The 25004-nt window shown below is 34.5% G+C and overlaps 1 protein-coding gene across 7 annotated transcripts in view; it reads right to left on the bottom strand.

Annotated features, from left to right (window-relative positions):
* SPAG16 (sperm associated antigen 16) overlaps positions 1-25004 on the bottom strand; it is a 1164663-nt gene that overhangs the window by 559549 nt on the left and 580110 nt on the right. For all 7 annotated transcript variants that reach the window (XR_008677798.1, XM_019022690.4, XM_055380495.1 and 4 more), the window contains one exon: positions 15151-15294. Coding sequence is in view for 6 of the 7 variants with exons in the window: in XM_019022690.4 (XP_018878235.2) it covers positions 15151-15294 (144 nt within the window). In the remaining variant the exon portion in view is untranslated. The remainder of the gene's footprint in view (positions 1-15150; positions 15295-25004) is intronic.

The following is a 25004-nucleotide window of genomic DNA, read 5'->3' as shown; positions in this document are numbered from 1 at the left end:
AAACACAATTATCAGATTAAAATCGGCAAGGAAGCTATAAACATAAGTTATTTTACAAATGTTAATTACTAAAGTAAAAAATCTTTTTTTTAACTTCATCCCTAGCTGAGAGAAGGGCAAAGAGATGAATTACATGAGGTTGATAAAAAATAGATGATAGATTTGAGAAATCAAATATATGTTAAGAGAAATATTAGAAAGAGAAAACAAAAAGATTAATCAGAAAAATTAATTATAAAAATATGAATAAAATTGCCTTGAAGATTCTGAAATTAGATTCAACATTTTTATTCAAAATGAGAAAATTTGTGTTCATAAGAATCATTGAATTAAGAAACACCATGGATCTATGCTTGATGAGAAGCCAATAATTATCAAGAAGTGAATAAACTAAAAGGACCTGAAAATTTTTAAAAATCTCAGTATAAAAACATTGGCAGTAAGTACTATTACCAACTAACTAGAGAGTTGTTTAAACATCCAATATCCTTATAATTCTTGACAGAAAAAGTAAAACAATAAAAAAGAAATTTATTTTGATCCTACAGCTCATGTTGTAATTAATGAAAAGAAAAATAATTCTATTCCTTCTCTACAGTCACAATAAAATTAACTAATTTAACATGAAATATAGAATAAAACAGAAAAATAAATGGTGAAATACAAATTTTTAATAAATTAGGGTAAAGAGATAAAATAAAATGATTGGTAGATAAAACTGCATAAACTTCTGAAAAGATGTGCCATCAAACAATAACAAAAAAAGCAATTATTAAACCAAGAAAACCTCTGTAAGCAATTTTTTTGTAAAATAAGCCCAGAAAATCTTCATATATTACATAATATAAAATGGTTATATTTAACAAATAAAGAGTTCTTATAAATAGCATTTTTTAAAAGTAAAAAAGTCAAGTAAGCTATTTACAAAAGAGAAATGCAAATAGCTAATATACAAGAAAAGATTGGTTTCACTAATAACCGCAGTTTTAAATGTCAGTAGCATACTCATTTATCCATTAATCAATTAACAAACATTTGGATTGTTTCCACCTTTTAATTATCATGAATAATGTTACTATTATAATACATTTCTATACAAGTTTTTGCATGGACATATGCTCTTGATTCTCTTGCCTATATAGCTAGGTATGGAAATGGGGGATCCTTGGTTGACCAAATGTTTACCATTTTGAGAAAGTAAAACTTTTCCAAAGTAGCTGCAGCATTTTACTATCCTATCAGAAATGCCGAGGGTTCTGAATTCTCCATGTCTTTTCCAACACTTATCTGTTTGTTTTTTATAGTCATATGAATGGCTATAAAGTGGTACCTCACTGTGTTTTCTATTTGTATTCCTCCTAATAATGATTTTGAGCATCCTACATGTGTTTATTGACTTGTGGTGTAAACACATCCATCAGGTGTTTATTGGCTTGTTGTATAGCTTATGTATAGAAATGTCTATTCAAATTATTTAATCATTTTTAAACTGTTTTTATACTGCTGTACTGTAAAAGTTGTTTTTATATTCTTGATAAAAGTCCTTTATCGGATACATGACTGACAAATACTTTCTCCCACTATATGGATTGTCTTTTCACTTTCTTGATGTTGCCTTTTGAAGTGTAAAAATTTTTAATTTGACGAAGTTATTTATTTTGTCATTTGTGTTTTGGGATCATATCTAAGAAACCATTCCTCAATTCAAGGTCACAAAGATTTTTATGTTTTCTTCTAAGAGTTTTATAGTGTTCATTGTTACTTTGAAGTCTAGAATACATTTTGTGTTAATTTGTGTGTATGATATGAGGTAGGGATTCAACTTAATTCTTTTGTATATGGATATCCAGTTGTCCCACACAATTTGTTGACACCCATTGAACTATCTTGGCACCCCTGTTGAAAATCAGGCAACTCAATGTAATGGCTTATTTCTCAACTTTCAGTTATATTTTTATCTCATGCCAGTACTATATCTGTCCTGATTACCACAGCTTTGTATCATAGTAAGTTGTAAAACTGGGAAGTGTGTATCCTCCAGCTTTATTCTTCTTGGTCAAGATTGTTTTTCCTAGTCTGGGAATCTTCTGTTTCTCTATGGATTTTAGGATCAGCTTGGCTATTGATATTTTGTCTATTGATTGAACTTTTAGATCAGTATTGCTATCTTAGCAATAGAGTCTTGCAAATTCATGAACATGAGATATCTTTCCATTTTGTGAGCTTTTCTTTAATTTCTTTTAACATCATTATATATTTTTTAGGGTATAAGTTGTGGTAGGCTGAGTTAAGCAGCCCTATCCCTGACAAATATTCCCCAGCACTGTAAATGTTATCTTACATGGCCAAAGGGACTTTGCATGTATGGTTATATTAAAGATCTTGAGATTTAGAGATTATCTTGAATGACTAGGTCATGTAATTTCAAGGGTCCTTATAAGGGAGACTGGAGATTAAAGTGACAAAAAGCAATGTGATAACAGAAGCACAGAGACAGAGAGAAAAAAACTGGAAGATGCTACACAGCTGATTTTGAAGTTAAGAGGCCATAAGCCAAAGAATGCAGACAGCCTCCCCAATCCAGAAAAGATAAGGAAATTAATCTATTACTGGAGTTTCTGGAAAGAGCACAATACCACTTTTACCATATTTTAAGCCTAGCAAGACCCATTTCTGACTTTTTACCTCCAGAGCTATTGGATAATAAATTTGTGTTATTTCAAGCTACTACCTTTGTGATAATTTGGAGGAGTAGCAATAAAAACTAATAAAGACCCAAAATACATGAAGCAAAAAGTGACAGAATTAATGGAATATACATACAATTCAAAAATAACATTTGGGGATTTCAATACCCATTTTAAATAATGTTTAGAATAATTAGGCAGAAAAGCAATGAAGAAATATAAGATTTAACACCATAAATCAACTAGACCTAGCAGACATGTATAGAACATTCCATACAACAAAAGTAGAAAAGATGTTATTTCATGGGCACACAGAACATTCTTTAGCATAATATGTTATGTTGTGAAACAAGCCTCAGTAGATATAAAAGGATTAAATTATACAAAATAGTCTCTTTAATCACAGTGGAATTAAAATGGAAATCAATTATAGAAGAAAACTTGAAAAATTCACACATACAGTCATGTGCCATATAAAGTCATTGCAGTCGGTGATGGACTGCATATATGATGTAGTTTCATAAGATTATAATGGAGCTGAAAAATTCCTATGGCCTAGTGACATGATAACCTTCATAATGCCATATGGCTACACATTACTCGTGTGTTTGTGGTGATGTTATTGTAAACAAATCTAGTGCACTGCTAGTTGTTTAAGGGTATATTACATATTATTATGCCCCTGAAGAACTTCCAGTGGGACAAAATGTGGAAGTGGGCCAAAGTGATATTAATGATCCTGACCCTGTGTAGGCCTAGGCTAATGTGTGTGTCTTTGTGTTTAACAAAAAGTTTGAAAATAAAAAATAGAGAAAAGTTTATAGAAAAAGCACAAAATATTTTTGTACAACTGTACAGTTTGTGTTTCAAACTAAGTGTTAACAAAATAATCAAAAAGTTAAAAAATTAAATAGTTTATAAAGTAAAAAGTTACGTAAGCTAAGGTTGATTTATTATTGAAGAAAAATGATTTTAAAACAAATTCAGTATAGCCTAAGTGTACACTGTTTATAGTCTACGGTAGTGTACAGTAATGTCCTAGGCCTTCTCATTCACTCACCACTCACTCACTGACTTACCCAGAGCAGCTTCCATTCCTGAAAGCTCCATTCATGGTAAATGCCCTAAACAAGTATACCACTTTTTATCTTTTATACTGTATTTTTACTATATCTTTCTGTGTTTCTATATAAAATATTGTTATATCACAATTGTATATGGTATTCAGTACAGTAACTATATAAGTTAGTTATATAGGAGCAATAGCAATAGCAATATGCTATAGCCTGTATAGTCTATGGTATATAGCCTGGAAGAGCAGTAGGCTATACCATCTAGGTTTGTGTAAGTACACGCTCCAATGTTTGCATGGTGATGAAATTGCCTAATGATGCATTTATCAAATGTACCCTCACCATTAAGCAGCACATGACATATATATGGAAATGGAACAGCACACTTTAAAATAGCCAATCGGCCAAAAAAGAAATTATAAGGGAAATCTGAAAATACTTTGATATGAATGAAAACAAAAACACAACATATGAAAACTTATAGGATAATTCTAGCATTGCTTGAAAGAAAATTCACAGATGTAAATGGTACATTTAAAGAGAATAAATATCTCAAATAATAACCAAACCTTCTATCTTAAGCAAGTAGAAAAAGAAGAGAAAAATAAATCCAAATCAAGCAGAAGAAAGAAAATAATATTGAATGTAAATAAATAAAAGAATTTTAAAATATATAGAAAATTCAACAATAAAAGTTGATTTTTTGAAAAGAGCAACAAAATTGACTTTAGCTCTACTGAGCAACAAAAAAATAGAGAGGACTCAAATTATTAAAATCCATAATTATATAAAGACATCATTACCAGATTTACAGAATTATAAAGAATTTATAAGGGAAATTGTTAACAACATGGCAACAAATATGACAAAAAAATGGCAGCAAATTAGATAACCTGGATAGAGTAGGCAAATTCTTGTACTTGAATCAGTAATCAAAACCTTTCCACAAAGAAAAGCCCAAGACCAGATGGCTTCACTGATGAATTTTCCCATATATTTAAGAATAATTAACATTACTACTTCACAAATTCTTCCAAAATATAGAACAGGAGGGAACACTGCCTGACTTATTCTGCGAGGCCAGTATTGCTCTAATACCAAAACCTGACAAAGGCATCACCCATGTCTCTTATTAATATAGATAAAAATATCATCAAGAAAATACTAATACACCAAATCCAGCAACATATATAAATGACTGTATATCATAAGCAACTAGCATTTATTTCAGGAATGCAAGGTTGGTTCAACATACAAAAATCAATGTAATAGGCCACACTGATAGAATAAAAGAGAAAAACCAAATGATCATTTCAACAGATGCAGAAGCAGCATTTAACAAAATCCAACATCCTCTCATGATCAACATATTCGACTAGAAATAGAAATAAACTTCTTCAACATAATAAAAGCATCTACAAAAATCCCACAACTAACATCATACTTAACGGTGAAAGACTGATCACGTTTTACCTAAAATCAAAAATCAGACAAGGATGTCTTCATTTGTCACTTCTTTTCAACATTGCACTGCAGGTTCGAGCCAGAGCAATTTGATAACAAAAAAACAATCAAAGGTATCTAGATTAGAAAGGAAAAAGTAAAATGATCTCTCTTCAGAGATGATATGATCTTGTATATAGAGAAGTCTAAAAAGTATACTAAATTTTTTTAAATTAATAAATGAGCTCATCAAAGTTGTATATTGACACGAGGTTAGTATAAAAAACTCAACTATAGTTGTGGAAGAAGAGTGTATTTGTTTTCTTTTTGTGCTGTAACAAATTACCACAAACTTAGTGGCATAACATAACATGAAGTTACTCTCTTACAGTTCTGGAGGCCATAAGGACAAAATAAGTTTCATTGGGTTGAAGTCAAGGTGTTATAAGAGCTGGTTCTCTCTGGTCTCTCTAGGGGAGAATCTCTTTTTCATGTCACATCACTCTTACTCTCACCATTCTGCCTTCATCTTCCACACTTAAGGGAACTTTGTGATTACAGTGGGTCAACCTGGATAATCAAAGATAATCTCCTTATCTTAAAGTCAGCTGATTACAGATTTCCATCACACCTGCAACTTTAATGGCACTTTGTCATATAACATGACATATTCATAAGTTTTGTTCTTTGTCCTGATCCTTTTCATGTTTTCTATTTTTTGACATTGTTTAAAACCTGACATTTTAAATAATTTGAAATTTCTGAAAATCGGGTTTCCTTCTAAGGTTTGTTTTTACTGCTGTTTGCTCTGTGTGTGTGTGTGTGTGTGTGTGTGTGTGAATTTCCTGAGGTAATTCAGTAAAGTCTGTATTCCATGTTTGGTGTGGCCACAGAAGTTTCTTCTAGATTAGCTTAATAGCCAAATAATGATTGGTCAACTGGTCATTAAATGCTTTGAACCAGTAAGTCACCCAATCTTCGGCAAGTGTCTCTGTGTGCATGTTAGGACACATCTTTAACATTCTGGAAGTTTACAACTTAGCCTTAGCCTTTACCTCCTGCTTGTGCAAGTCCTTGAGGTCAACCAAATGCAAGAGATTAGACCCTTCTCAAGTCTTTCCTATGCATGTGCACAGCCCTCCGCTTGCACGTATGTGTCCTTCCATATTCTTAGAAATATGTCAGTGTGCTTCAAATCCCCTTTGGACATTTCACTCTCCAGCTTTTCTATTTAGGACTGGAGAAAGTTAAAACATAAAAGAGTTCTCTCTTCTTAGTAAGATTCAGCAATTTTTCTTGAATAAGTGCTCCTTGGGTTGATGCAAGCCTTTGGTTAAGTTCCTGTCTTCCAAAAAAGTGGATTTTAACATTCCCTCCTTTCCCCCCATATTCTCTCTGCTTTTATGAAGGAGTATATTTTTGAACGTCCTTATCCTGCCATTCTGGAAGTGCTTCTATTATTGGGTTTTGACTGAAATTTATTCTTGGTGTAATATTATATATAGAAGATTTTGTATTTTAGGATTTTATGTCCAATGCAGGACTAATACTAGGTTGTAGGTTCTTCTGATAAAGTGATTTCAGAAATAATGAATGGTATGTGTGTGTGTTTGTGTATGTGTATATTTGTGAGTATGTCCCTAAAATTACATAATACCTTCTGGGAGTATGAAAGAAAGTGACCACATTTCTGGTCTCGCATCTTCAATTCTGTTTATTCTAATTCAACAAATATTTTCTCATTCTCTATAATGTTTCAGTTTACCTTCTGTGTCCCAGGGATACAAAGATGGGTGAGATCTAGACCTTGCCCTTAAAGAGCTTATAGCATTCCTACGGGTTTTTTAAAAATTATTTTCTTTCTACAAAAAGAGAGACAGGCCAATAGACTTAGAGGCAATACTAGTTTTACAGTAAACCAGACCTAGGTTAGAATCCTACTTCTGCCAAACAACAACAACCATAATAATGCTATTTTTACCAAATGTTTATTCTGAGATCAGAACTGTGCTGAATGCTTTATATATATTTTCTCGTGGGACATTCATGAAAACCTTTTGATATATATTACCATCCTTTTCAAATGAGCAACTGAGGTGCTGGGAGTTTAAGTAAAATAACAGAGCAAGTACTCTTCCACACCCATACTGGAAAATAAGTCTGATTTTAAGTCGCATCTTGTGTATAACCAGGTTCTGCCACTTCGTGGAGGAAAACGCTTGGGCAGTGCCTTGAAATTTATTTATTTATCTGTAATACATAAAATTTCACTTCAGAGGATAGTTAACACTAGCAGCCACAATAGACAAGCCGTCCAGTCTTATAAGGCTTAATATAACAAAGATATCTTGATTAGTCTTGGTTATAATCCCATTTCAACAGAAAGCAAGCAGTCTTATGCCATTATAAAGCTATGTCTTTGTACCATGTGGTTCTGAAGAGAAGGGAAGAGAGCCTGAAGGAGGTAAACTTTGCTCTTCAATGTGCAACAGTTGAAAATGTGACTTTCATTCATATTTCGCTGGCCAGAGATCAGTTATATGGCCTCAATTTAACTATGAATACAAACGACACAGAGGATGTAGTATTTCTATAAACTGAGGAAGAGAAAGCAGCATCATAAATATATATAGCATTATAATTGCTACATACAATTGCAATACTTGACATATGGTAGTTGCTGTTTAAAAGGTAACTGCCATCAACATTCAAACCAGGCCTTCCCCAATACAGATATGTCTAAAGATCCTCTCCGTTCCAAATTTCCCTCCTTAACATTAGCTGATTAAATATTAAGCAGGTAACTACTATACGTATGGACATTATTATAAGGGCATTTGTAAATGTGTATAAAACTAAAATTAATACTTGCAAGGTTGGTTTTACAAAGAAAATGTGGTTTTCATTGAGTTGTGGGACTGTGATAAATATTTATTTTCTTTTTAACACTTTTCTTTATGATGATCCTGTATTACTTTTAGAATTAGACCAAAAAAAAAAAAACTACTCAAAGCAGTATGCTGTTATTTTTAATGCTTAGCCCCTTCACATAAAGGTGATAACTATATTAAGAACAGAAGCATAATATACACCTCTGCAAAGAATATAAAGTTGAATATTATTACTTAACAGAGGCATGTCAAAATTGTCTTAATATGTTTTCCAGATTATGAAAACAGCTACTTCTGCAGCTCAGGAAGAAAGAGGACATCATAATCTTTAGAGAGATAATATATCAATATCTGTATTATTAAAAATAATTTGAAATTTGCACTCTTAACTTCCAGCTTACACCAAATAAAAAGTTTTGTGTATGTGTGTGTATACATATTATATATATATATATATTTTTTTTTTTTTTGACATGGACTTTTGCTCTTGTTGCCCAGGCTAGAGTTCAATGGCGCGATCTCAACTCACTGCAACCTCCAGCTCCCGGGTTCAAGTGATTCTCCTGTCTCAGCCTCCCGAGTAGCTGGGATTACAGGCGCCTGTCACTACACCTGGCTAATTTTTGGTATTTTTAGTAGAGATGAGGTTTCACCATGTTGGTCAGGCTGGTCTCGAAATCCTGACCTCAGGTGATCCGCCTGCCTCAGCCTCCCAAAGTGCTGGGATTACAGGTGTGAGCCACCATGCCCAGTCCCATGTATATATATTTTTAAAAATCTAAATAATGTACTTGTCAAGGGGTTTTCATACTATGGTTTTAGGCACTACATAAATACGTGAATAGGTGGCTTGTACAGTGAAGAGAGAACATGAGGTATTTTGGAGGGGTCCATTTATTCACAATTCATCAATCAGCTCCTAAGGGTAGAAGTTCTGTTTAACAGGATGCTGTCAGCTCTATTTCTGCCTCAGGCAGGGAACTCAGGATAAAATGTGGCACTGTGAAATTGTTTAAACCTCTAATCCCACTGCTTTCACTTATAGAGATATGTGGGGAGTTACATGCTGTTTCACATAATAAGCTGTGGTCATACAGAAGAAAATGCAGCTCCAAGCATTGGTGAACTGGACATTGTATTTACATTCAAAATTATGTTACTATTATGAAGCAGTCCTCTGGTGTAGGTAAAGACCAACTAATACATTATTAAGTAATGTAGCATGAGTTTTACTGATATAACATTATTAACCTGAATATTGATTATGTAACTCTGTGTCTTTGTTGCCCAAATCTGGTCTAAATGGGACAAAAATAGAACCTGCCTGTGGATAAGGAAGTTCAACCACTATATTTTTTATATTGTGCAAAAAACAAATCAAAAAGATGATTTTAAATGGAATTCTGTTGATGTTTCTGGCCAAGTTTGTTTTCTTTCTAAAACATAATCTAAAATCTAAAATAAAAAAAATTCTAATTTTTATTAAAAAAAAGGATGAGTTTGGCACAATTTTAAAGAAACATTTACATTTTATGAGCTGAGAACAGTTAGATAACATACATTTTGAAGCAATTGAATTTGGTTTTCAGTTTATATCGTCATCATTTACTGGGTATGAATTTTAGACACGATTTTACCAACTAATGTTGATGGTTGCATATCATTTTTCCAACAGAGTTTGGTATAATCCAGAAAACACAATTGCCTCTTCCCTTCGTAGCCCATTGTGTGGCTGACAGTTTTATAACAACGTTTGAGCTATCTTTTTTTTTTTTTTTTTGAGACAGAGTCTTGCTCTGTCACCCAAGCTGGAGTGCAGTGGCACGATCTCAGCTCACTGCAAGCTCCACCTCCCAGGTTCATGCCATTCTCCTGCCTCAGCCTCCCGAGTAGCTGGGACTACAGGCGCCCGCCACCACGCCTGGCTATTTTTTTTGTATTTTTAGTGGAGACGGGGATTCACCGTGTTAGCCAGGATGGTCTTGATCTCCTGACCTCATGATCCGCCCGCCTCGGCCTCCCAAAGTGCTGGGATTACAGGCGTGAGCCACTGCACACGGCTGAGCTATCTTTTTAAGTTCTCAAAATTTCTATCAATGAAAAATATGATGATAGCTAACATTTATTGAACATATGTGTGCCTAGCAGCCGTATTTGTGTTTTTCAGATATTATAACACTAGTCTTCACAATCAAACTATAAAGCAGGCATCATTATTCTTTCTATTTTGCAGAAGAGAAACCTGAAAAGACTGGCAATGGTGAGGCTAGCATTCTAAAACGAGCCACTCGAATGACCTCTACCTTGCACAAGGGTATGTTTATGTTCCCACTTTTTGGCAATGTACATTTTCTTCTTTCAGTAGTGCAAAGATAGTGCTAATGCACATTCCCTGCATTGCTCCATTCATTTATCGTTTTCAATGATTGATGAATCACTTTCAACAGCTACCAACATTTCCATCAGTCTACCAAGTAAATGCAAAGGGTGCTTTATCTTACCAATATATGACCTCAATCTAGTGGTAAATATGTAATAATGATGAGTTACACTGTGATGAAAGTTATCCATGTCCTTAAAAAAGATCTGGATAGACAAGTCCTACTGAGGAAATCAAAAACTTAGATAAAAACAGAACCAATTCCACTGTAAACAATAGATAGAAATAATCAGTTATGTGTATAGTATTATTTTGAGGCAACGCAGTATTTTGAAGACTTGCAAGTTTTTAAATGCCTTCTGTTTGTATAGTCTGCGTTATATTTGTATAAAACTTACAGGATTTCCACATTCATTTTTTGAGTTATAAATATGTTAGACGGTGTTAGTGTTCAACAAAAAGTAGTCAGTATTATTAAGGGAAAAAAAAGAAAATATGTAGTCAACATTTAAAGAGAGTAAACACCAACTGGAGAAGTAATTAAGCTTCCATAGACAGATGTCAGCTTGGACCCTTGCTCCTGTTTTGACTTTGGGGATTGTCTATATTTTTACCTGGTTGGTTTTATGTTCCCCTCTTGAACTATTTCCTGTAAGCACCATTCTGCTTTTGACTCATTAAGCTTCATGGCATCCAGGTTTGACATTCACCTGGCAGATCTTATTAAGAGTTTTAGCTGTTCCAAAATCCATTCCCCTAATCAATTCCAACACATGGGACCTAACAATATATGCAAACATGTGTATTAACAGGTATAGTTGCTAGATTTATGCCACTTTTTAAAGTAACTTCCAATATCTATAAGTATAATTTATTATATGATGTCCTCATAGTCGGATCATTTATATATTTCTTGCTTTCCTAGTACAATTCTTACTTGGTCATGGTATATTGCTCTTTTTAAACATACAACTGCTTTCATTTTCTATATCATTTTTTAAAGTTTTGCATTCAAAATAGTGAAATGGGTCTCTGTTACCGTGTGAGTACTGTATCCGTTAGGTTTAAAATTATGTTTATGCTTTATTTTTTAAACCAGTAATGAATTTCCCTTTTATTTTTTCTGTCCTTGGGCTAGGTAATGAAACTAAAAATTACCTGTTTTATTGTAACACTTTTTTTCTTTCTTTCTTTCTTTTTGGTAAGTTTCTAAAAACTCACTCACAAAACTGCTAAAGATGGGCATGCAAGGTAAAACTTTAAAACTCAGTTTCTTCAACAGTTTTTAATCTAGTCCAAGTTTTTCTTTCATCTTGATTTAGCATTGAGAATGTTTACTTTCACAGAGATTTATTATTTCCTAAAAAATTTAAGCGCATATATATATAGTATGTATATATAAGTTTCTGTGTATATAGTACTATCTCCTTCCAAGTTGCTATGTATATTACTGTTTCCTCACTTATTAATATATTTTCAGCAGTTTTCCAGGATATCTAATGTATTGTACCTCCTCATTATTTTTCCCCTTGAGGACAGAAAAATTCTGAATTTACACATATATGTGCATGTATATATGTATACTATTTATATGTATATAAATATATAAATAATTTATATATAAATGTTTATATATTATATATATAAGTTCAGAAGTTTTCATAGGTATATAACATACATAAATATACATTCTTTTTCTATTCTCATTATTAATTTCTAATTTTCATTGATTTAGTCTTTTGCTTTTTGTATTTCATTGTTTTTTCAATTTGAATTCATAATCCACTTATTTTCTTTTTTTCTTATTTAATGATAAAGAATTTAAAGCTATGAATTTTACTCTGAATACAGCTTTGGATACATCTCATAAACTTCGTAAGTGTTGTAGTTGTTAACTGTTTACCAACTATGTAATGAAAGTTTATAGTTCCTCTTTGACTCATTCATTTACATGTGTCTTAATAATTTGTGATTAATCTCATTAATGGTTATTAATTTCATATCACTTCCTTTTATCATTGAATCTTGGTCATAAATTATGGATTGTATAATTTATACTATGAGGAATTTATGCTAGATTTTGGGTAAAGAATTTATGCCTTTTTGAAAATTGAACCATAAATGAACTCAAAAAATTTATATTCTCTCCTTGTACAGAGGTAAATATATACTGTTAAGTATACTATCATATTAATTCTTCTAATTCCACTACAAATTTTGTTTACTTGACAGATTAAAAGTTGAGAGAGATACCTTGAAGTCTTTGATTCTGATTATTACATTTTTTTACTATCATCTTGTTTTACGAGATTTTTTGTTTTATATATTTTGACATCATATTAGCTGGATTCTCAAGTGTTAGTTATCCCCTCAGTTTATTTTTTTACCTATTAATCTTCTTTTGTCTGATATGAGTATTACTATGTCTGTTGTACTTATTATTTAGGCACTTGAGATGTCTGCTATGATACGAGAAATAGGACAAAGAAGATTGATTGGGGTCAGTCAAGGTAAACCACAATCATGTCAAGAATAATTGACCCCCAAACAAAATTTGGATATGTCATCATTGCAGAAGAGACAGTGCCTGACACTGTCAGCTACCATTGTAGTCAGGAATGCATCCAGCTAACAGAGAAAATATTCAACTAGAAGCAACTGAAATTAAAAATAAAGGAAATGTTAAAAGCAAAGGAAAGAAAAAAATAAGAAAAAGTATATGTGTCTTGTGTGAAGAGCATAGGACAGTAAATGTTAGTATATACTGTGTCCACCCTAGGCCTCTCCCAAAAAAGCAGAATCAACCAGAGCCCAGAGCTGGACTCTGAAGACTATAATTGTATTCATTAAAAAATCAACTACAGATTAGAGTATCATATTTAAATCAAACTTATTTTAGGTTTGATTTTAAATTATAGATGAAGTATACCATGAGATAGGAAATATATTAACTTCATTAATTAACTATCTTTTCTTACCAAATCACATAAGCCAAAGCAAAAATCAAATATACAAATTTAAATTCCAGGAAACATAAATTCCAACAACTTTTAATCTATCAACACTATCTGTAGATACATATATATTTTTTCATATTCATTTGCTATTTAGTGTTGGTTTGCATACAAGGATTATAAAATGTTTGTGGTCTGAGATATAAACTCTTTCAGAATGTGTTTCACCACAAATAAACCAAAATAGAGCTTTTTTTGTTGTTGTTTCTAATGATCATTTTTTCTTTTTTATTAATTCTACAAAAAGAACATTTGCTATTCAATATCTCTCATTTAAAAACACTTATGGTTATATTTATTTTCTCCCCTTATATTTGTCTCATGCACTGAAAAAAAGCAAACAGTATAGCAGTATTTTACTACAATTCTGCCATAAGAAAGTGCTAAATGTAAATTCATATTATGAGTGAATAATGATGTATCTCACCTCATATTAATTTCAGTAATTGAATGGGAAAACAGGAAGATCTATTAAAAGGACCATTGCTGGTCAAACACTAATGAGAAAATCTCTGAGTCACTGGCTGTCATGGTAACAGGGCATTATCAAAATCTGATTAGTATGCCCAGTAGCTACATAAGCGATTGGCTATACTTCTAATTGTATTGTCTCTGCTTGCAACATGGGTTTTATGTTCCTAAGAGGTGAGAGGGTGGCAAGGCTCTGTTTAATTTATATACTGGATACGGAATACACTGCATGTTCATAAAGTAGGGTCAAACATCTAGTACTAAAGATAAATTATATTTTGGAAAGATTTTCAAAAGTTAAAAACAAACTTAGTTTACCCTTGTCATTAACTTACAAATTTCTAAATTTAAATAAAAATTTTTTATCTAATTTCATAGACATTCATAGCAAAGATAAAAGAAAAACTGATTTAAAAAAGGAGTTTAGTGAAAACATGAAAATAAATCATAAGAAATCTTCCCAAGAACAAAATTTCCAAAAGAATGGTTTAGAAAAGCACCAAGAACTATGGGTTAAAAAAGTAATCAGGCCAGAGAGTTTTAGAAAGAAGCAGATCCAAGAAGTATGATGAGCAGAAAACAGGATTGGCAGTAGGAATGGGCCACAAGGAACTATGGGCAGTTTTCCATCTGTGTCTTTAAGAATGTTCTCCCTTCTGTGCCCTTGGTCTTTTAGGTACAAATGAATTTAGGTTCAGTGAATTTCAAAAATTACAGGGCCCAGTGTTCTCAGTATTGCTTTGTTCTTTTTGATATCTTGTGTGTCACTGAATTTTTAGAGAAATTGATCACAGCTATCTGATCCTTTTTGGTACATAAATTAATTCTGAAAGGAAAACTCCAAAGATTAACAAAGGTAAATTCTGGCATGCATTATTGACTAGAAATCTCTGTACCTTGTCAGGGCTCGTGAGCACAAGGAATTTTAATAATGCTTGTCCTGAGAAGCTTATTACTTTGGTTAAATGCATAAGCATGTGGACTAAGTTTTACATGTACCAAATACCAAAAACAATCAGAAGTCAATATAATGAAAACCAAAGGGGAATTTGTCTATACACTTTGAAATTCAGTGCAGGGTGTGTTGTTGCAGAAAGAAAAACATCATCAAAGACAGCAGAGTGAGCAGACAGAGTAAACGAGCACATTCCCAGAGAGATTAGGCTATTTCTAGGGGCCCTGTGCACTGACCTGGGATGGAAGCAGCAGTCTGAAAGCCAGTCAGTGTGGCCAAATCCTGTGAGAAGCACATTGCATTTTGGAAGGCCCAACACCTTCCAGAGTCGGTCCTCGCCACAGGAGACTAGGATGTCTTTGTGGGGGTGCATGGAGACACTGCACGGGGAGAAAGAAAAGAGTTATGGGGAGATAATAGCAAATGTTTTCAGAATGTGAATAAATGAAATGGCAGTGATTATCCGATTTTAGCAAGGCAGGATAGTTTTGAGAGTACTGGCCCCAAAATAAGAGGAAGCAGGTTCTGCATCCCTGCTATAGCTCTAACACTAGTAGCTTTCTGATCTCCATCAATCTAGTCAGCTTCACTGGATCTCGGATTCCTCATTTGCAAGACAAAGTAGTTGGTTTAGGTGATTGTGCATATCTAATTCTGGTTTGAAAAGAGTAATTCTGGTTTTTCTTTAAGGGAAGAAAAATTATGCCAATGGTATTTTTATGTTGGGATATTTGGACCAGTGGTCATGGTTACTATAGAACATCAACATTCTTTTCAAACTATAATATGTCTTAAATCAGCCATTATCCAGGAAAAGATCATGAATCACAACCACATTATCATAGTTCTGTAATAAATACTATAAATGAAACATTAACTCCATGGCCCACTATCTACACAAAGTGAAGGAACAAAAATTCTATCCTACATTACCACTTAAATTGGCTTCAGTCAATGCACAGTACACAAATTACAGTAATGAATTCAAGATATAAGGCAATTCCCACTCTATAAAGGCATAGAGGGAAATGAGAAAGAAGTATGTAAGATTAACGATTAACACATTAAGCACTATTATTTGAACTGGACTCTGATCACTGTGGCTACTTTAATACTGGAGCTCAACTATTTTAAAATCAAAAGTCTACAAGGTTAATGCCTGATATTTTATCTATGGCAATGCTTTAATCTTATTTGTATAAAGTTTCATCTACACCTTACAATGTAATGGGAACAGATGTGTCCAATGTTAAGCACCTATTAAAATTCCAACCTAAATATTAGTAACAAATTGTTCAATTTCAATTTGGCCATCTAAATTCAAAGACAATAATACATTTACTTGCCTATGTGGTGCGGTAAGACATATGATGATTTAAAAAACAGCGATCACATGTTCATTTTTCCCTTAGTCTATTCTATAAATGGCCTTGTTCTTTTCTTCTGCAATATGGATTTTAAGAAACACATTTCCCAAAGAAATCATGGCTCTAGTCCACACCAACATGGCTAACTAACTCCAGGCTTAGATGAGAGCAAAACGTTTCTCATTATTTGTATCTTACATTAATATCATTAAACTCTAAAATTATCAACTGAAAAATTATTTTTAAATTAGACCTACACAGTTTTGGGAATCTACTGGCTTCAGCATTAGCAGCATTCAGGTCAAAGCCATGTAACCACTATGGGCATGGCCTTCTTTCTAGTGAAACATTCATTTTTCTCCAGCATTTTGCTGCTCAAAATAAACACAGTGGAAGGGAAATTATTCATTTTGCAATTCATCATAATGTTGGTTTGTGACTTTCAGAAGGCCAATTCAAGTAAAGAATTTATTACAGCTCAAACCGGATAGAAGATACATTTATAGAACTTAATTAGAAGAAAAATACGATGAGAGGTAAAAAATGTCAGATTAAAATGAATTCTGTATTCAAATACACACAAGAAGGCAAACCGAATCCTTGAAGCTACTGAGTATGATGTATGTTGGCTCACAGCTTTCCTGGCAGACACATGCACACTTGACCAGATGATAAATTACCCTCTTTAAGTGAAGATAACTAAAATCATTGATGTTTTTACGAACTTTGAAAGATAAGTTTCCAAAGTGACTTTTGTGAGAGGAATTATTTGTAGAAGTTAAGGCAAAAATATAAATACAAACCCACTGATAGCTAATCAGCTTTGGAAGTACTTTTTTCTGACTCTTCTCATCCCCTCCACTATGTGGCCTCCTCTGTGACACCTTAAACAACTTTGACTCCCATTCCACATGAACTGATCCTCCTAATCACACTCTGATTTGTCCATATATTCCTTTTCTAACACTGGCATAGATACATACATGTACACACACATATGTGTGTGTATATATATAGATATACACACACATATTAATATATATATAAATATCTATCTATATATAGATATACACACACACATATATATATATCTGTAAATGACTTTTGTGGATAATTCTACACACAGTTCAGCAAGGCATAAAATGTTCTTTAGCTGAATAGAAATATTTTCAGCATATATAGAAAGGAATTTAATGCTTTGATAATATATTAATAAATACCTGGTTTTGAATTATTATGGAATAAGTGCATCAGCAAATACTGGGACATAGCGATAAAGACCCCCAGTGAGGAGCTCCAAATCTCAGTTCAAATCACTCCTTTGGGAGGGAAGCAGTTTAAGGGCTATGGACCAGAAATATTTTCCCACGTACAGAAATTGTGTTATTCTCAACTCCATAATGAGACATAACTGTCATCATCATCATCATCATCATCATCAACAACTAACGGTAATGATATTTAACATTGTTTGAAAATTTAATGTGCCCCATACCTGGTACTAAATGCTTAGTTGTCACAAGTGAAACGAAAGCTCAAAAGAGCCGGGATTCATATCTGTATTATTTGCTGTATGCTCAACCCCAATAGTAGCTGGCACATAGTAGCTATTCAATAAACATTCATCAAATACATGACTTAGTGACTGATGTTGGTACTATCAGTATTGTTATTTTATGCCATTGTAAACAGAGTTAGTAGAGATACCACATAAATTGCCCAAGCTTACGTTTGGTAGTGAATGGAAGCCAACTTTGAACCCAGGATGGCTTGGCTTTAAGACTCATAATTTTAGCTACTCCAGCTTAGTATGAATCTTCAATCATTTATTATTTCTATGAGTACTATAAATATCAATAATTCCTGTTACAGAGCTTGGATGTAACTATTATCATTCCCAGTAAATGCTTAAGTCATTTAGTCATTACTAAGCCCTGAGGTAAAGAACCAATTTAGAAATTACCAGTGTATTGTATCAGAGCTGGGTACCACCAGATACAATAGCCTTAGAGGGGTTAGAAGACCCAGTGAGAACACTGGGCCCTGTAATTTTTGAAATTCACTGAACCTAAATTCATTTGTACCTAAAAGACCAAGAGCACAGAAGGGAGAACATTCTTAAAGACACAGATGGAAAACTGCCCATAGTTTCTTGTGGCCCATTCCTACTGCCAATCCTGTTTTCTGCTCATCATACTTCTTGGATCTGCTTCTTTCTAAAACTCTCTGGCCTGATTACTTTTTTAACCCATAGTTCTTGGTGCTTTTCTAAACCATTCTTTTGGAAATTTTGTTCTTGGGAAGATTTCTTATGATTTATTTTCATGTTTTCACTAAACATGAAAGAGCTCTTTAATATGCTCTGGTACTGCCGGAGAAACCAAGGGAGGAGAGCCTCTCCCACAATCTGCCTACATAAGTTTTTGTGCAGATGTACATGCTGCACTTACCAAGATCTTTAAGATCTTTAATTCATTTTCTTGTGCTAATAGTAGAAGTCCGGTATTATACATCAAGTTGTCAGAGGACATTGATTTTTTTTTTTTTTTTTTTTGAGACAGAGTCTCGCTCTGTTGCCCAGACTGGAGAGCAGTGGTGTGATCTCAGCTCACTACAACCTCCCCCTCCCAAGTTCAAGCAATTATCCTGCCTTAGCCTCTTGAGTAGCTGGGATTACAGGTGCGTGCCACCACGTCTGGCTAATGTTTGTATTTTTAGTACAGATGGAATTTCACCACGTTTATGAGGCTGGTCTCAAACTCTTGACCTCATGATACGCCCACCTCGGCCTCCCAAAGTGCTGGGATTACAGGCGTGAGCCACTGCGCCTGGCGGACTTTTTATTTCTTATTTTCATAGAGGTCTCTAAAAATAAATGTAGAACAATACTTAATAATCATTGATTCCACAGGCTTTTCATTCATTAAAAATTTACCCAGTTATACTTAGGGCTCAACTTCGACCATTCTGTTGACCTCTGAATCAGTCTTCTGAAGAAGCTGAAGAATAGGAGTAATAACTAATACTTTATAGGATTCAGTTCCTCTTCCCAACATTGCATACATAAATTCATTCAATGGCTATAATACAGGCATACCTTGGAGATACTCCAGGTATCAGGCAATCTTGGTTTCAGACAATCTCAATAAAGTGAATATCACAATAAAGCAAGTCATATAAACTTTTTGGTTTCCCAGTACATATAAAAGTTATGTTTACCCTATACTATAGTATATTAAGTATATAATAGTATTATGTCTAAACTGACAATGAAAAAATACTTTATTGCTAAAAAATGGGGCTGATCTTAACATTCATTCAATCATAATCTTTCTGCTGGTGGAGGGTCTTGCCTTGATGTTGATGGCTGCTGACCAATCAGAGTTGTGGTTCCTGAAGGCTAGATGGTTGTAGCAATTTCTGAAAATAAGACAACAATGAAGTTTGCCACATTGATGTACTTTTCATTTCAAAAAGATTTCTCTGTAGCATGTGATACTGTTTGATAGCATTTTACCCACAGTGGAACTTCTTTCAAAATTGGAGTCAACCCTCTCAAACATCTTTATCAAATATGTTTATGAAATATTTTAAATCCTTCATTGTTATTTCAACAATGTTCACAGCATCTTCACCCAGGAGTAGATTCCATCACAAGAAACTACTTTCTTTGCTCATCAATAAGAAGCAACTCTTTATCCATTCAAGCTTTATCATAAAATTGTAGCAATTGAATCGCATTTTCAGGATGCACTTCTAATTATGGTTCTTTTGCTATTTCCATCACATCTGATGTGACTTCCTCCAGGGAAGTCTTGAACCTCTCAAAGTCATCCATGAGAGTTTGCATCAACTTCTTTCAAACTTCTGTTAATGTTTATATTTTGATCTCTTCCTATAAATCATGAAAGTCTCTTTCCAGAAGGTTTTCAGTTTACTTTGCCCAGATCCATCAGAGGAATCACTGTCTACGGCAGCTATAGCCTTACAAAATATAGTTTTTAAAAAATAACAATTGAAAGTTGAAATTACTCATTGACCCACGGGAAGCAGAATTGATGTTCTGTCAGCAGGCATGAAAATAACATTTGTCTCCTTGTACATCTTCATCACAGTTCTTGAGTGACCAGGTGAATTTTAAATGGGAAGTAATATTTTGTAAAGAATCATTTTTTTTCTAAACAGTAGGTCTCAAAGGTGGGCTTAGAATATTCATTAAACCATGTTGTAAACAGATGAGCTGTCATCTAGGCTTTGTTGTTACATTTATAAATCATAGGCAAAATAGATTTAGCATAATCTTAAAGATCCTAGGATTTTCAACATGGTCAATGAGCATTGGCTTCAACTTAAAGTTACCAGCTGCATTAGCCCCTAACAAGAAAGTCAGCCTGTCAGGTGGAGTTGTTGAAGCCAAGCATTGACTTAACCTCTCTAGCTTTAAGAGTTTTAAATAATATGTTCTTCCAATAAAGGGCTGTTTATGCTGAATAATTTTTTTTGAGATGCAGTCTCTCTCTGTCACCCAGGCTGGAGTGCAGTGGAGTGATCTCGGCTCACTGCAACCTCCGCCTCCCGGGTTCAAGCAATTTTCCAGCTTCAGCCTCCTGAGTAGCTGGGATTTCAAGCACCCGCCACCATGCCTGGCTAATTTTTGTATTTTTGATAGAGATAGGGTTTCGCTATGTTGGCCAGGCTGGTCTCTAATTCCTGACTTTAGGTGACCCATCCTCCTTGGCCTCCCAAAGTGCTGGGATTACAGGTGTGAGCCACCCATCCTATGCTGATGATGTTTTAGTTTAGCCACCTTCATTCATTATCTTAGCTATGTCTTCTGGATTACTTGTTATAGCTTCTACTTCAGCACTTGTTGCTTCACCATACACTTTTATGTTATGGAGATAGCTTCTTTCCTCAAAACTTAAAATGAAAAAATGGTTTCATGAGCCAGGCCCAGGGACTTGCTGCTTTGTGCAGTCTTGGGACTCGGTGCCCTGCATCCCAGCAATGACTAACAGGGCCAAACATACAGCTCAGGCCTTTGCTTCAGAGGGTGCAAGGCCCAAACCTTGGCAGCTTACATGTGTTGGGCCTGTGGGGGAGCAGAAGTCAAGAATTGAGGTTTGGGAACCTCTGCCAAGGTTTCCGAAGATGTATAGACATGCCTGGATGTCCAGGCAGAAGTCTGCTGTAGGGTGGCTTCCTCATGGAGAACCTCTGCTAGAGCAGTGTGGAAGGGAAATGTGGGTTTGGAGCCCCCACAAACAGTCCCAACTGGGGCATTGCCTAACGGGGCTGTAAGAAGAGGGCCACTGTCCTTCCGACCCCAGAATGGTAGGTTTACTGACAGCTTGCACTGTGCACCTGGAAAAGCTACAGACACTCAATACCCATGAAAGCAGCTGGGAGGGGGCTGTATCCTGCAAAGCCACAGGGGTGGAGCTGCCCAAGGCTATGGGAGTCCACCTCTTGCATCAATGTGACCTGGATGTGAGACATGGAGTCAAAGAGAACATTTTGGAATTTTAACGCTTAATGACTGCCCTACTGGATTTTGGACTTGTCTGGCACCTGTAGCCCCTTTGTTTTGGCCAATTTCTCCCATTTGGAATGGGTATATTTACCAACTGCCTGTATCCCCAGTGTGTCTAGGAAGTAACTAACTTGCTTTTGATTTTACAGGCTCATAGGCAGAAGGAACTTGTCTCAGACGAGAATTTGGACTTGGACTTTTGAGTTAATGCTGAAATGAGTTGAGACTTTGGGGGACTGGGAAGGACATGATTGTGTTTTGAAATTTGAGGTTATGAGATTTGGGATGGACCAGAAGTAAAATTATATGGTTTGGCTCTGTGTACCCACCCAAATCTCACCTTGAATTATAATAATCCCCACATGTCAAGGGCAGGACCAGGTGGAGAAAATTGAATCCTGGGGGTGGTTTCCCCCATGTTGTTCTGATGACAGTAAGTGAGTTCTTATGAGATCTGATGGTTTCATATGGGACTTCCCTCTCCACTCTGCTCTCATTCCCTCTCCTGCTGCCCTGTGAAGAGGTGCCTTCTGCCATGATTGTGAATTTCCTGCAGCCTCCCCAGCCATGCAGAACTGTGAGCCAATTAAATCTCTTTTCTTTATAAATTTCCCAGTCTCAGGTATGTCTTTATAACAGCATATTAACCAATACACTTCAGTTAGAAAAAAAAAGTAGTAACTATGAAATGCAACAAAGTGAAATGCGATAAAATGAGATATTCCTGTTCTCCTATGAGTTACGTTTACCACTATCCCCATTTTTCCAGGTGGAGGAACTGGGACACATAGAGGTTAAGTGATCCACCCAAGGTCACAAAGCTAGGAAGTGGTAAAGCCAGAATACATGAACTTGAGTGAACTGTCTCAAGTCCATATCTTTAAGTAGAGTTAGCTCAACACCTCCGTTGACTTTGCCTTTTTTAGATGAAAGCAAGAGCAGAGAATGTTGTTTTATGTGTGTCTAGGGTACTTATTCAGATGCATTTTAAAGTTTCTAAAGAACTGGTCGTTTTTGTCATTTTCTAACCATGTGTAAAAAGTTGAAACTATTGTCACTTGCTATTTTCTGAAAATTGTCTAGATTCAGGGTGGTGGTGGGATGGATCAAGCAAAGATAATTGCTAAAGAAACACTTATGGTCTAAAGCAGAGGTTGGCAAACGTTTTCTGAAAAGGACCAGAGAGTAAATAATTTAGGCTATGGGCCATATGTTATCTGTTGTAACTTTTCAGCTCTGCTGTTGTAGCATGAAAGCAGACATAGACAAAACATAAACAAATGATTAAGGATGTCTTCCAACAAAACTTTAGTTACAAAACCAGTTGGTGGGCTACGTTTGGCCTGTGGGCCATAGTTTGCTGATCCCTAAACATTTGCATGACATGGGGTAGACTAATGTTTAAAAGTGTTGGCTCTGAAGTAAGATGTGAGTTTGAATTCTTGTTCCAGTGTTAGCTAACTAGACATTCTTGGATAAATTTCCTTATCAAGAATTTTGTCAGGTACCTCACCTGAAGAAATGGGACTACTGTAGGATTGATCACATAAGCTTATTATGGGAATTTTTAAAGTTAATACTTGTACAGGACTTAGAATAGTGCTAGACACATAGTGAAAATTTAGTGAACATTATCATAGCACAGAGAGACAGGGTATCTGGGGCCTGCCTGCCTAGATTTGAAGAATGGCCCACAACTTAATTACTAGCTGATTATGTTGTACAGCCCAGCTTTCTTATTTGTGAAAACAGGGTAAAAATACTGATCCATCAGGGCATTTGAGTATAAAATAAGTTGATATATGTAAAGTACTTAGAACAATTATCTGAACATTTGTCAGCTTTCCACAAATGTCAACTATTATTACTATTATTCAACATTATTGAACTTCTTTGTAATTTGGCCCTTCATATAGTTAACATCTATCATTCATACTCTTTTCTTTTAAAGACCATGGGTAGGACATTCACTACTTAAAACTGTAGATATTTACAATTAAACGATGTTTTCTCTTAGTTTTGATAAACATTGTACATTACTGTGTTTTATATGATGTTAAGTCACTCTCTGGCAAAAATGTAGCCATCATAAATAACACTTTCACAAGTGAATATAAGGAAATTTTGTGGTTGTTTCTTTCATGATAGGGATTTCAGGAACACACTGAGGGAAGTAGTGGAGAGTATGTACACATTCACTCCTATCCTTACTTACACATATGCAACTAGCACAAAGTAGTTGCTAATCTTGGGGGGAAAGCTCATTTTAGACCCTGGGCATGCGGAGCTGAAGATAGCAGGATACCCCTCCTCAAGCTTTGTCCGCAAATAGGTCTCCCTCTTGTAACCATAAAATGACTATCATCCTCAAAGATGTCATCCCAAAGTTCTAATAAATAAGAATAATAAGCTTTTGCTTAATTTCTTCCTGGCACCTGCCCTAAGTACCACAAAGTCATTTTACTTCAAACTTTGAATATAAGCTTTCTACTTCCCTTTAACTTACTATTAATTATAATTACAAGATTCAAAAATAAAGGCCCTGTCACAACATTCCTAAGTTAATAAGCTTATAAGTAGGGTGAAAATCATACAGGAACACATCTTAGAGATTCAAGAAAAGACAATGTGGGTGAATGCTAGTCCTGCTTCTTAATCAAGTCATGCCCTAATGAAGTATCCATAAAATGTTTTGTTAAACATTATACCAGGCATGTTACATAAAATATTATGTTCTGGCAGAGATTTTTTTCGTTTATAATAGGACACATTTCTTATAATAGACCACATGATATATACTTCAAAAGCTCTCCTTTCTAATTGAAATTGTTCTTTCCAGTAGTGGCATTACACAAGGATATTTTGGAGGGAGTGTGTGTAGGTGTATGGTGAACACTATTAATTATCAGTAGAGTCAGTGACATAAGAATCCACTGTTAGACTTTTCAAAAGAAAAGAATATTAATCCAAAAAAAGATTGTCACAAGAAAGACTAATTAGATACCCTTGTCTTCCCTTTAGGTTATTCAGCATTGTAAATGTTTCCTTCACTTCAGTTCACAGGCTCTAATTATTGCCACAGCAGAAGATGCACAGTGGGTGGAAAATAAATCAGTATCAAAATGTGTGCCCTGTGAACATTAGATGACCACTTACCTACCTGTCCTTAAAGACAATACACACTCACAGA

This window comes from Gorilla gorilla, chromosome 11, assembly GCF_029281585.2.
Source record: "Gorilla gorilla gorilla isolate KB3781 chromosome 11, NHGRI_mGorGor1-v2.1_pri, whole genome shotgun sequence".
Taxonomy (NCBI): Eukaryota; Metazoa; Chordata; class Mammalia; order Primates; family Hominidae; genus Gorilla; species Gorilla gorilla.
This window is presented reverse-complemented; position numbering and strand designations above follow the sequence as displayed.